This window comes from Cyclopterus lumpus, chromosome 6 (genome assembly GCF_009769545.1).
Source record: "Cyclopterus lumpus isolate fCycLum1 chromosome 6, fCycLum1.pri, whole genome shotgun sequence".
Classification (NCBI taxonomy): Eukaryota; Metazoa; Chordata; class Actinopteri; order Perciformes; family Cyclopteridae; genus Cyclopterus; species Cyclopterus lumpus.
In genome coordinates, this window is record NC_046971.1 from 15,477,988 (window position 1) to 15,491,994 (window position 14,007).

At 41.1% G+C, this 14,007-nt stretch overlaps 1 protein-coding gene across 2 annotated transcripts in view; it reads left to right on the forward strand.

Moving 5' to 3' along the window:
- The window catches only part of itpr2 (inositol 1,4,5-trisphosphate receptor, type 2), a 48,974-nt gene that overhangs the window by 30,218 nt on the left and 4,749 nt on the right, over positions 1-14,007 (forward strand). The window contains exons 38-55 of one of the 2 annotated variants that reach the window (XR_004609643.1): positions 623-743; positions 1,161-1,348; positions 1,472-1,652; positions 2,337-2,584; positions 2,668-2,868; positions 3,111-3,221; positions 3,584-3,679; positions 3,819-3,938; positions 5,112-5,246; positions 5,371-5,563; positions 5,778-5,903; positions 7,521-7,696; positions 7,815-7,979; positions 8,087-8,270; positions 9,360-9,446; positions 10,223-10,276; positions 10,450-10,615; positions 10,719-10,836. Coding sequence is in view for 1 of the 2 variants with exons in the window: in XM_034536146.1 (XP_034392037.1) it covers positions 623-743; positions 1,161-1,348; positions 1,472-1,652; positions 2,337-2,584; positions 2,668-2,868; positions 3,111-3,221; positions 3,584-3,679; positions 3,819-3,938; positions 5,112-5,246; positions 5,371-5,563; positions 5,778-5,903; positions 7,521-7,696; positions 7,815-7,979; positions 8,087-8,270; positions 9,360-9,446; positions 10,161-10,276; positions 10,450-10,615; positions 10,719-10,879 (2,775 nt within the window). In the remaining variant the exon portion in view is untranslated. Of the gene's footprint in view, positions 1-622; positions 744-1,160; positions 1,349-1,471; positions 1,653-2,336; positions 2,585-2,667; positions 2,869-3,110; positions 3,222-3,583; positions 3,680-3,818; positions 3,939-5,111; positions 5,247-5,370; positions 5,564-5,777; positions 5,904-7,520; positions 7,697-7,814; positions 7,980-8,086; positions 8,271-9,359; positions 9,447-10,160; positions 10,277-10,449; positions 10,616-10,718; positions 10,880-14,007 lie in introns of those variants that run through there. The other variant, XM_034536146.1, reaches the window with a different exon arrangement.

A 14,007-nucleotide genomic window follows, 5' to 3' on the forward strand; every position in this document is an offset into this window, starting at 1 on the left:
TTTCTTTCTATTAGTATTTATTTAGTCAGTTTCACTGAAATCAGACATCTCTGTTGTTGAAGTAGCTCTTTATAAAATGGTGTATGTTTGTTTAAAAAATAAATAAAAAAAGTTGCTGTCAAACTGTCCCATCATGGTCTCTTGATCAAGAAAATATTGATATAAGATTTCAGAAAAGACGACCAGAAATTGTCACCACATTTTTTTAACACATTTTTTTCTGTCTTGACTGCCATAATATTTCATAAAGGCTTTGTTAGAATCGAGTTATTGGACAACGCTATTGTTGTCATGCTCCTCAATGAGAGGCTTCAATTTCTTCATCCTGAAAGCCATTGCTTCCATCAAGAAATAAATGCATCATTGGCTGACGGTGATCATTCCTATTAGGTGAAAGAGGAAATCTGCTCAGCGCTCTTGTTTGGGTGATTGAGTGGATTTCACGTCAGTGAATACACCACACCATAAATGTTCTCTTGGATGGGACAAGCACATGTCCATCATTTCGATAACGAAAATGCTACTTTTTCAAAATGTGACTAAAATGTGAATTTCCTAGTTTGAGGCTGGTTTACCTTCTCAGACTGATATGGATTGAACATCATGATTTCTCTCTCCACAGGGAAACGAGTTAAGAAAGATTCTCCTCACTCGCTACTATGGAAATCAAAAGCTTCTCTCCAAGTCAGAGCTTGGGAGTGGAAACAGCTCATCTGGCGGCTTTGTCAAGCCGTCATCCGGAGGTAGTGAAACCCCAAATAAACCCAGCAGACACTGCATAACTGCTCACTGTGGAGGAAACAACTGCAGCTAACATGACAGCTTCTCAACAGACTTTGAATCTGGCTAAAAGCAATTCCTAAAACAACATATATAGATGAAAAGATAAATCTCTCTGTGTGTGTGTGTGTGTGTGTGTGTATGTATGTATATATGTGTATATATGTGTGTGTATATATATATATATATATATATATATATATATATATATATATATATATATATATATATATATATATATATATATATATATATATTAAAAAAAAATAGCCGTGGAAGATAGATTCATATAGGTAAGATTAGAAAGAAATATGATCAATGTGCGCAATTATGTCTGTTAAGAGCACAGTTATGTTAAATGTTTATATTAATCTCTGCAGGAGGTTCGCCCATGCTGGACTCTGACAAGCCAGGTAGTAGTGTGGTGGAGATCCAGTGTCTCTTGGACAACGTTGGGGCATCAGAGCTGGTGATTGATCTCATCGTCAACACCAAGAATGACCGGGTGTTTGAGGAGAGCATCCTGTTGGGCATCGCTCTTCTCCAGGGCGGAAACACACAGATACAGGTGAGTAACACAGACACTCAAATATATACATATTTTTAAAATTATTATTTACATCCACGTTAATCAACTAAAACCCACAAAACACTCACACGTATGTTGATTACTACTCTGCCTCCCACCCAGAACTCCTTCTATAACCAACTGTACAAGCAGAAGAAGTCCGAGAGGTTCTTCAAGGTTTTTTACGACCGAATGCGTTTGGCCCAGCAAGAGATCCGAGCCACCGTGTCCGTCAACATGTTTGAGCTCAGCTGCAGAAAAAGGGATGATGACACCGACGTCAGTAGCATTAGGTTGAAGAAAGGTAGAGTCAAGTAATGGTGTATTTTAACCTTTTGAATTATAACCAACACGCTCCGTGGCTTCACCCTCGAGTGTGGCCAAAACATATTTGTCACCTGCGCTGTCTGGAACATGCAACAAACCGTCGAAAGTATGATTTATATAAAGTGAACCACTTGGGTAATAATGCTGGATGTACCTACAAATACGCATTTAAAAGTGACTGGGTCACTGGGGTCACGTCTCGAGCACAACCAAGCATTCCCATAGAAACTGGCCTGGACCGAGTGAAAAGGCACAATATAGGCTCAAATATACATTTTAAAACCTTAATACAGGTCCTCAAGTTTCAACAATAGTGGTGGATGAATACAGAATGATTTTTCTTGCTCTGCTGACTGACTGTTGTTGCCAGTTCCTGCAGTCTTATGTCAGGGGCCATGTGACGGCCCACATCACAAGCCTATCAAAAGGCCATTGTATCACCATTGGGTTCTTTCATGCTACAGAAGCCCAGTCAATAGTCGCCCACTTCTTTTTTAGTATGTCTATAATGTCATCAAGAAGGCTGCCATTGATCCTTTTCTGCATGTTGATTGTTTTCGTCGATCTGTTTACAAAGACGTATCTTCTTTCTGTCCTGTTGCATAATTAAATACAGAGTTGAGTCTTTTATATCTCTTTATGCCTACATGCTGTGCTCTAGGGAAAGACTCAGGGCTTCATATGAGGGAGGACATGCGAGGGCAGCTGAAGGAGGCCTCCTCAGTCACCTCAAAGGCCTTCTGCGCCTTCAGAAAGGAGCTGGATCCTGACCTTGAAGGCCAGAACGGTGAGATAGTTGGGGCCGAAGAGGTTTTAGAAGAAACTCAGATGAGCCAAGCCATCACCATCATGAAACCAATCCTACGTTACCTTCAGCTGCTCTGTGAGAACCACAATACAGACCTGCAGGTACTGGCCCCCTTTTTTGAGAAAGAACCTCGAGATCCAAGTGCTCTTAAATTGTCAGCTGATCGACTGTTTTTCTGCTCCAGAACTTTCTGCGCAACCAGACCAACAAGACGAACTACAATCTGGTGTGTGAGACTCTTCAGTTCTTGGACTGTATTTGCGGAAGCACCACTGGAGGCCTCGGGCTACTGGGCCTTTACATTAATGAGAGTAATGTGGACTTGGTTCGCCAAACCCTGGAAACTATCACAGAATACTCCCAAGGGCCCTGCCATGAAAACCAGGTAGGTGGAGGATTGGTTAGTTTGCCATTGAATAGGTTTAATTTATTAGTTTAGTTACATTTTTGAACAACAATATGTTGGCTGGTATTCCCACATACAATATCGTACCAGTTGTTGTTGTTTACTATTGATCAAAAGCTATTATTTTCTTTTTGTGTGTTTGTCAAACACAGGCACATCTTCTTCTGATGTATTTTGTTTTTATTTGACGTACATTCACTATACCCCTCTTATTTTTCCAGAGCTGTATAGCCAAGCATGAGTCAAATGGCATTGACATAATTATTGCACTGATTGTCAACTCCATCAACCCCCTGGGGAAGCATCGGCTGGACCTCGTGCTGGTGCTCAAGGTGAGCAGCAGGTACCTCCAAGAGCCCTGAGAGGCTGCTCGTTGTGATGCACTGGCATTAAAAGCCATTACTGTAGCAATGCTTACGGTTTGCTTTGATAGTAGTAATTACCTTATAGTGCAAGATAATGGGAACAAGCTAACCAGAGGTAGTCAATGTGATGGCTTATGTGTGTTGGCTTCACCTTGTATCTAGCTGTTAGACTGCGGAACATTGCAATCTTACAATAAAATGACAACATTCAAATGGTTTAATTCTGCTAAAATGTGCATCCATCATGTCATTACTTCCTGATTGACTTGCCTCTGTAGGTTGTAGTTGATCAAAATGTAAAGGCTCATTGGTGAAGCTTTGTGTTGTAGAACAATGCCTCCAAGCTCTTATTAGCTATCATGGAGAGTCGCCATGACAGCGAGAACGCAGAAAAGATCCTCTACAAGATGAGACCCACCGAACTGGTGAGTGTGAGTGTGTGTGTGTGTGTGTGTGTGTGTGTGTGTGTGTGTGTGTGTGTGTGTGTGGCAACATGTAAACACACACGCATACATAGCTAGTAACTGCAATAAGCTGTAACTTTTCCTAACTTGTATGCATCAGGTGGATGTAATGAAGGAAGCCTACGCCCAGGGTCTGGAGAGTGAGGAGGACGAGGACAATGTTGGAGACCAGATAAAACCCCGAGACGTCGGACACAACATTTACATTCTGGCCCACCAGGCAAGAAAAATGCCAAAAGCATGACTGCATTGCCTCTCTTTTCTCTCTCTCTCCTCCTCTGTTTCTAAAATGATCTTAAAGGATGTGACGGATGTGCAGACAGGTAGACTGTAGGTGTTCACTGAGGCAGGCGGTCGTCACTGTATTACTAAACAAATGTGCTTTTCCTCGTCGAGGGTAACGGCAGTAAAGAAATGAGACGGGTGTGTTATGCCTCTGAGGAAGTAGTTTGATCTTGTGTCTGCCTTTCTCTAAGTTTGTCAGCTGGCGAGGGCAGACTAAGTCCAGCTGGTTTTAACTTTGACCTCTTTAGAGTCAAGTGTCAAACACGCTGTTTTTGTCCAACCAGCAGACTGGTTTTATCATGACATGGACGTTTTTTTTTTACTGTTCAACTGTTCATTGTTTTATATATTTCTTTACAGAAAGTGAAAACACGCACACGCACACAGACACACACACACATATCCACTCATGACACAGACTTAGACATGAGCTAATCAGGCATCTATTTGAAGATATTATCTGGTATTTGCTCCTTAGGGCAGCTGCCATTCATTGTATTCAGTGTGTGAGATAAGAAATGCATAGAGTAAGTAAATAAACAAGAGTGTATGATAAACATTTAGTTTGAGGAAATGCAGACAGTAAACTATATATATTTTATTTTTTACAGGCAACCATGTGATTTACACAAATAATCTGTTTCTGTCATCCTCCTATGGCAATTATTTAATATATATAAATAAATAGAAGTGGTGGTATGCCAGTGTCACACCTTTTTTCTGCTGCTTCCAAGGAGCCCAAACATTTTTTATTGCCGGTTTAAGCAACCAAAATACTGTAACAGCAGTATATACATAGGCCTTGGAGAAAGGACAATATGGATAAGTAACTTAATTATCTTAATTTAAAGTATTGTATTTATAGTGTAATGTACCGGTACTCCATTTACCTTGACCTGATATCTGCAAATGTACGCTGTTAGTTTGTCCTGATTTCTCCATTATGTGGCTTTTTGATGTTCTGTCTTCCAATTGCCATGCCAAGTTGCAACCTCTTTTTAAAGCCATGTGTCACAATTGTATTATTGTTATTGACACAGATCTTGTCTTGAGTGTGCCATGTATGTAAAACATTCACTGAATGAGTAATTCTGTTATTGGATCCTAGCTGGCCCGACACAATAAGATCCTGCAGCAGAGCCTAAGGCCAGGGTTGGGGTTGGGTCTGGGTTCAGGGGTGGACCCCGACAATGAGAAGGATGACGCACTCCATTACTATGCCAATCACACAGCTCAGATAGAGGTAAACCTCATCATCACTTCCTCCATTTATCGTCTGAATCTCTAAAATTTTAAAGACTAATAAGCACATCACATTTTTCCTATACAAACCCCTACTGAGGATTTGCTGGATATCTTTTTGCCAGATTGTGCGTCACGACCGCACCATGGAGCAGATAGTGTTTCCGGTCCCTAACATCTGTGAGTACCTCACGGAAGAGTCCATGGTGCGTGTGTTCACCACCACCGAGAGGGACGACCAGGGCAGCAAGGTCAACGACTTCTTCCAGCAGTTTGAAAACCTCTACAACGAGATGAGGTGGCAGAAGAAGATCCGCAGTAAGTCTTTACATTCTGAATACAGTGCTTGGAAAATAATAATAATGATGGTGGCAGCAGCGGAAGTGGGCTGCAGGATGGTAAATCATGATGATCATCCAGAGTGTCTGGTTATTGTTATTTCCAGAATAAATTGAAAGGCCTGCCGCATCTTCATTTGTTTGTGTGCTGAGTTTGTGTCTCCATACTTATGCTTCCTGTTCTGTTTGTGCAGGAAATAAGGCTCTGTTCTGGTTCTCACGACACATCTCTGTTTGGGGGAGCATCTCCTTCTACCTGGCCTGCCTGCTCAACATCGCTGTGGCTGTGTTCTACCCCTTTGGTGATGATGGTGATGAGGGTGAGAATTTCTTATGTATTCCTTTTTTCTTTTTCCACTCCATGCCGATAGTCGACCCACAACGGTGTTTTCACTTATTTGCCTGATTCACATTGCGGTCTTTTATTTAAAAAGACAGTGAAATAAACGAGGTAAGGTTTCACTAGCTCGAGATGCACCGATACTGACTCAAGTAGCTGGATAGAGTATCTGTGATAATGGGCAGATCTGGTATTGGATACCATTATTTTAATAATTAACAATTCAATCATTTATATCTACGTATTTATGTGTTAAATTTTGTTAGGAAAGCAACGTTTATGTCAAGCCTGATGTTTCCTGACACATAAAGAATAATCCCAGTCACTTCCACACACTGAGGCATATTAGTTCAACACTGATCGGATATACCGATGCCCAAAGCAAAGGTATTGATATTGGCATCAGGCCTGAACAACTCAGATCGGAGCATCCGGAGGATAATACTTGTCAGAATAGTATATGCTTGAACAAAATGTGCTTCATTGAACACTCCCTCCCATTCTAGTTGCACCTAGGGCCTGTACTACAAAGCACATGCTACTTAGCAGGTTATGTGTTTTATTATTTATTATGTTGGAGATATGAGATTAACTCTCATAAAAGCACCACCCACTGACCAATCAAAGCTCAGTACGTAGTTCATGAATTAATATTTAAAAAATACAAAGAAGTTAAAGTTATAGTCCAGATGAAAAATAACACATGCAAAAAAATGGTCACATGCAAATAAGACGGCTATAAATGAATCGTTGACTGTGTGAACGCGTAAATTAACATATTCATAATATCCCTGTCATCTAGAGCACAATAGATCTGACTATAATTATGTGTGTATCATATTAAGTTAATGTGTTCAGGATGTAATAGTAGTGCGTGTGTGTGTGCGTGTGAATATTCAAGCCTTATTTCAGCTGCAACCCTGACGGTGTGAGACCGTCTTGGGATCGAATAAAAAGAAAATCATCTATCATATATTCACTAATGTGTGTCAGCTTCCAGAGCTGTGTGTTGCAGTGTGACACGTCGAAGTGGGGTCTTACAATCTCAGATTGGATGCAGTGTTACTTTTATGTATGATGTAGGTGATAAGTTATGGAAGGAAACCTTCTTACTGCTTAGGATAATGTTTTTATATTAAAAAAATAATTAGCTCCCAAGTCTGTTTCTCACCGCTGGAGTGCAGCTGAAAGAATAAGAAGTCATCCAATCAACACATTAACGCAACACACGCATGTAATTACAGCCCAACCTGTTGTGTTCTTGATGGAGCAATGATATTACATTATATGAGATTTGTTGTTGTTCATAGTGTGATCAGATGTTGTTGTTTTTCCGCTTTTACTTGTCAAACATTCAAAGTGTTTTAATGAAAGCCTCTTTAATTAATAAATCATTAGGACACTGCATCTTCCTAAAGAATGGTGATCTTCAGGTGAAGCTGGTCGAGGGTCCCAACGGACTAATGTTTGTCATTTCAAAGTGTTGCCTCTGATTGTGCTAAGTGACTCTTTTAGCTCGGGTGAATAATTCATTAGAGAAATGCCACAGTGCTTCAGAGCCCTGGTACCTTGATTCAAGCTTTATTCTTCTGTACAGGCACCTTGTCCCCCTTCTGGAATATCTTGCTGTGGGTGGCGTTGGGGGTGTTCACTGCACTACTTCCTGTCTTACCTAAGCCGCTGGGCATCTTGTTCTTCCTGGTCTCCCTCATTCTACGTGCCATCTACACTATGGGCCTCGGTCCTGCTCTGTTGTTGCTGGGTGCTGTCAATGTAAGTAATGGAAGATTTGAGCCAGCGTTGTTGGGGGGCATGTCCCCTCTTGCCTCTTCACACATCAGAGCTGTTGGCTCCTTCTTTCATCCCTGAACCTTTTTTTCTTCTCTTTCAGCTGTTCAACAAGTTAGTCTTTCTTGTAAGTTTTGTGGGCAACCAGGGGACGTTCACTCGAGGCTACAAAGCAGTTGTTATGGACATGCTCTTTATCTACCATTTGGGCTATGCCATCATCTGCGTCCTGGGCCTCTTTGTGCACGAGTTCTTTTACAGCTTTTTGGTAAGAAATCTCTCACACATTTCAATTTCATGGTTGATTAGTTTAGAGATATAGACATTCTGATTGTTCAATTGCTGATGACTGACTGCTGTTTTCTCTCTCCACAGTTGTTTGACCTGGTGATCCGAGAGGAGACGTTGCTCAACGTGATAAAGAGCGTGACGAGAAATGGCCGCTCTATTATTCTGACTGCTGTTCTGGCCATCTTCCTTGTTTACTTCTTCTCTATCATTGGCTTCCTCTTCCTTAAGGACGACTTCCGAATGAATGTGGACCGCCTTCCTGCACCAGGTCAGAAAACACTTGTTGTACTGCGCCATGCAAAGTGAAGGGACGGGACCCTGCATCTCGAACAGTTTCCACAATGTAAAGTAGATACAAGTAGACTCCTGTCTGAGCAGAATAACAGATCATTATTCACAAGGCGTCCTAGCGCTCTAAGACGCTGCACATATAATTGCAATTTCCCTGGTTTGAACCTCTGTTGCATGTCATCTCCCATCTTTACCCCCTTGTTTCCTGTCACGTCTATACATGCAATAATTGTTTACTTTAGGAAAATAATAATAATTATATATATATATATATATATATATATATATATATATAAACGCACACAATCTCCACATAAAAATGTTAGGACATACACATTATACTGTGTATCCATACAGGCGCACATGTTTTTGAAACACTGGATAGTGTAGGTGTGTTAATGAGCTCCGGCACGGGGCTCCGAGACTCGGGAAGACAACCTGCTAGCACATGTGCACCTGTTGCATAACCTGGTGGCCGCGCCATCCTGCGTTTTGCTGAATAGAGCACAGCAGACACATCAGAGCGCTGGTGGGTTATGTAACCAGCTGGGTTTACGCCTGTCTGTCTGTTTGCTGAGGCACAACCAGAGCTCCATCAGAGCCGAGGAGCACTCTGTCCACGCTTGTGCTGCCTCTGGGCTGTGGCCCCTGTGCCCCGCCTCAGCCCACTGTCCCCTCCACTCGTCTTTTTCTTCTACTTTTTCTTCCTCTGCCTCTTGTCTCCCAGCCCTGTCCTCTGTCCTCCAGGTGAACAGTTCTTCTTCTGTCTGCCTGAGCCCATCACACTCAAGTGCAGCCTCCCTGCCGCTCAGGGCTTTACCGATGTGCAAATGATTTGTTCAGGTTCTTTCAGCAGCACTTCACCGCCCACCCAGCAGCTGCTGCCTCAGTTTACATAACGTATGACTAAATCTTCCTTGCTGATTTTACGGGTGCTGATGAGAATTAGCGGGAAGGAGTTATAATGTCAGAGCACAATTTAATCATCTTCTTTCATTTGTAAATTATCGTGCTGTTATCATTAATCAATCTCACATAATTTATACTTTTTTTATTTCTTTAAAAGGAAAAGGGGATTTATTGAGTAACAATGGAGTTGCTGACTCGTGCATCAAAGATAGCTGTCCTGTTTCAACACCTAAAAATGTCCCCGGTAAGTTTGGATTTAAATGAATTAATTACATTTTCTATTATGAACTGCTGGGTGGACAAGTTTTAAAATGTCGTGGTTCGACCGAGGTGTATGTTTTACCTTACTGTGTCAGTCGTCAGTTCCTGAAAGGACACACACACACACACACACACACACACACACACACACACACACACACACACACACACACACACACACACACAGGCGTGCACACAAAGAAACTTGACGAGGCAGAGGGGGTGACTCACACTCCTCTTTGTGTCCGTGCATCTCACTCGATCACCTGCACCATAGGGGCACACAACATGATCTCATCCACATCCTTCTCCTCCATCTATTTACGGTATATGTACATTACAGATGAGATATGAATAAATGTGTCTTTCTGTTAAACTCTCACATTTGAGGAGGCAAATTTAAGGTATCCATTTGATCTTTAGTCCCACCATTATTGACTGTTCCTATGACAAGGGGTTCTGTTATACGGCCAGTTATGAGAGTTCGGTTCTAAAATCTAATTTAATTCAGTTCAGTTAAATGGTGTTGTATGATTTGACTTGATTTAGTCAGATGTTCTGATTGTGTGTTATATACATTTAGTGAATCCTTTAGTTTTCAAATTAAAAAGTGTTTCTCAATGGAAGCCAATCCTGCATGTTTACCCTTGTTGTCTACTGTTTTTTTTGCCTTTCCCATTATGTGTGTCTGTTGTAGACGATGGGACAGAGCGGGTGTGTGACACTCTGCTCATGTGTATAATCACGGTTTTGAACCAGGGACTACGCAATGGAGGAGGTGTGGGAGACATTCTCCGGAGACCCTCCAAAGAGGTTAGACGGGGTTGTGTTCATTTGGTTTCTTTTTACTTGATGGCTGTTTGTAATGACGAAGTATAAATACATTTCATTTGTGCTGCTTTAGCTTCTGTTTTAACAATAGTAGTGATGGTCAAAGTTAAATGATGCATTTTTCTCCATATTTTACCTGTAACTTGACCATCCAGGAGCCTCTGTTTGCGGCCCGAGTGGTTTACGACCTTCTGTTCTTCTTCATCGTTATCATCATCGTTCTTAACCTCATCTTTGGTGTTATCATCGACACTTTCGCTGACTTGAGAAGTGAGAAACAAAGGAAGGAGGAGATCCTGAAAACCACCTGTTTCATCTGTGGTGTGTACGGCTATGTGGTTCACCTACTCTATGCACATGATGGCGAAGTGAAAGAACCGTATGTTTAGAAGAGCTGATGCTAACTAAAGCGCATGTCTTGCAGGTTTGGAGAGGGACAAATTTGACAACAAGACAGTGTCCTTCGAGGAACACATCAAATCCGAGCACAACATGTGGCATTACCTCTACTTCCTGGTCCTGGTGAGGGTGAAGGATCCGACTGAATACACCGGCCCTGAGAGCTACGTGGCCCAGATGATTGGGGTCAGTAGACCAAACCTACATACTGTACACACACAGGAAATAGTCCCTCAGTACCTTTTTGCAATGCAAAGGTAGCTGCTCTATCATCGAAGATACTGAAGCTTGAGTGACAGTGAAGCTCTTTTAATTTTGTGTTTGCAAGGCATACAAAAGAAGGCAACTTTTTTGAATATGACACACCAAAGCTACCGACATTTTGTTTATTATTCCAGGAACATGTGGACAAACGAGCACATTCATTTCACCCCCCAATTCATATTTTGTTGGCGAGCCGTACCAGACAGCATGTGTTGGAGTCTTAAAGTTGGGCAGCCTTCCTTACTTTGCAGACTTGCACAGTGTGAAGCGTGTGACTCTACAGCAGACGAGCGATCGAAAAATGAGACTGAGCCTTTAGGCCTGTGCCAGGCATTTCAATTTATTCTCCTTCCCCCTCGCTGCTGGAGAGAGATGGGTCTCTGTTCTCAGGTAGTCTTCACTATTCTGAGCTCCTAACCTGCTGGGACACAGTATGGTTAAATAGTAATTAAACCCAGTCCAGCTCTATTATCATCAATGCACCAACTTGCTGCACTGACACACGGACAAGAAGTTGAAGGATGTAAGGGCAACTAAAGGTGTTGCCGTTAGGTTAATGGATTCAAATGAAGCCTCGGAGCGCAATGGCACATTTTGTGATTAACATTTGGCCATGATGGGCATAAGAATGGTGGCATTATAATGAACAATTTGCATTATAAACAGGTGACAGTCATTGAATTAATATGCATCAGCAGGTCTTCCAACAGGTCGACTCTCTGATGCGAGGCCATGGTATCTCTCTGTGATGAGGTAATGATGAGTCAGGAATTTATATTAACACCTGTTAACATGGTCCAGAGCAGAAATACACACAGGGGGAAAAACCACACTTTAACATTGGTGTGTTGTATAATATTCTTTCATGATTCTCATAAAATGGTGGAATACTTTTTAAAGCTCCTGCAAAGTTTTAGTTTTTCCCAATAGTTTTGCATATTGTCTAAATAAGGAACATTTAAATTTAGTTTAGAGGAAAAAAGCATAATCCGTAGTCATTATTTATTAAGATTAACAGTCAAAAACTCAACTACCAAAAACGGTGGCAGACTTCATCTAGGACTCTGTAATTTATAAGTCCTTTTAAATGAAAATGAAAGGAGCTATCCTGTTGCATCCGGTTTCTGACACAACTTGCATGGTTCATGAAGAAGGGAAAGCAATCTTGATGGTCAGACTAACATGTATTCGCTTGTGGCCTCCATCAGAATCAACATCTCTTTACAAATAACTTTATAATATGGAGGAAAAAACAACCAATAATATATATGGCAACTTAAAGGTTAGGAGCTGACCAGTGGGCAGAATATCTCTGTTTTTGCTGCTTCAATTTGTTATGTTTATTTTGCGTCTGGTTAGTTGGACAACTTTATGTATGTCCCAACTTATAGAAAAAAATGTTACAACAAATTAAAGGTGGCTCCTCAGAATCTATGTATTCCATGAGCAAAAGGTGAAAGAAATGTGCCAAAATGGAACATTTCAGCAACTTTATGGAAGTGTAATGCTAAATTGATAACGTCAAGGATAATCTGCTCACACAGTATGTCTCTCAGACAGACAGAGAGAGAGAGAGAGAGAGAGAAAAGAGCAGTGGTGCTATGATGGAAGCTGTGATGAAAAAAACGATGAATTAAAAAGTATTGGAGTCTGTGATCATGTTGAGCTCTGCATGAGACTCCGCATTCTCAACGCTGGAGCCCAGAGCTTGACTTGGGTAGAAATACGTGTGTGCGTTTGAGGAGGTCGTTGGGAAATGAGTTGAAACCCAATGACCTCAAACACACCCACGCATGCACCACGCACATACACACACACACACACACGCACACAATAACCGTCATAATGAGTGCACCTGGGTGGGTAGAGTGATGTGGTGCGAAGCAAAAGAGTAGGATCGTGTTACACTAAGTGTCTGCTCTGTGTTGTGCGTGTGGATGGGAATTAGTGTGCAGTGTTTGTGTGTAAAATCATGACAGCGACTGCAGGCCTAGCAGGTATTGCAGCAGCCACAACGCTGTTGCATAACCCATCTCAAGTGGCCTGCTAATAGCTCAGCTCAGGCAGGCACATGCTCTCCTGTCTCTTTCTCTCTCTAACACAGACATAGTCCCCCGTCATCTAATTTACAACGCGCATAGAACACGTTGTCTGTAACAAAAGTATCAAAGTGGAAAAGGTACTGGTAGTAGTAGTCTTTAATAATAACAGCAATACTAATAATGTATCAATTTGATTTCTTGTCAGTGGTGTAACATGAATTAATACAGAGATATTAAGGTCTTGCTTTATATTTCATTTTTGGAAAAATGCCTTTTTGAACTCGCTGTGTCATTGTATCTCTTGACACGCTACTCTTAGCTTAAATTCCTGACCAAAGTGTGCATTACTTCATGCAAGGTAATAAATAATGTATATTACTCTCGACACAGCCCAAAATGCAAAGAGCTACACTGATGTCCAGTAAAGAAAAAGATTTTAAATTATTTTTGAGAATTTCACAAGCATAACATTGATGCCGCTACATGAAATTTAATAACAAATGTATTTATTTATATTTGTCTTTTAGTTTATTTACAAATAAATACGTCTTCAACATTTTTAAAGATAGAAGTTTTCGCAGCCCGTTGTAATCTAGGCAAATGTCTTATTTATTTATTAGTGAATTTGAAAATGTATATGACAATAAAAATATCTACCAAATCCTTACATTTTAGAAATCGCAAGCATCAAATGGGGTTATTGTTTACAAAGTACTCAAAACTATTTATTCAACCCTTCATTTCACTAAATGTGAGAGGTTTTATAGAAATTGTAGAGATGAGCCTTTTTCTACCTCTACATGAATCAAGTGTTGTCTCAGGGTTGCATTTGCTCTCATCTCTGAATGTGAGAAATTTGGGGACATTTTCAAAAAGTCGTTGTATAGTAGCATAAGCAGCAGCCGTGGCAGGAAAGATGAATAACACAACAGGAGCGCACATTTTTCAGCCTTGCAGTAATTTGACTGAGGTTTCTGACATTGGTGACTCCAGTATGTTCACAACAGA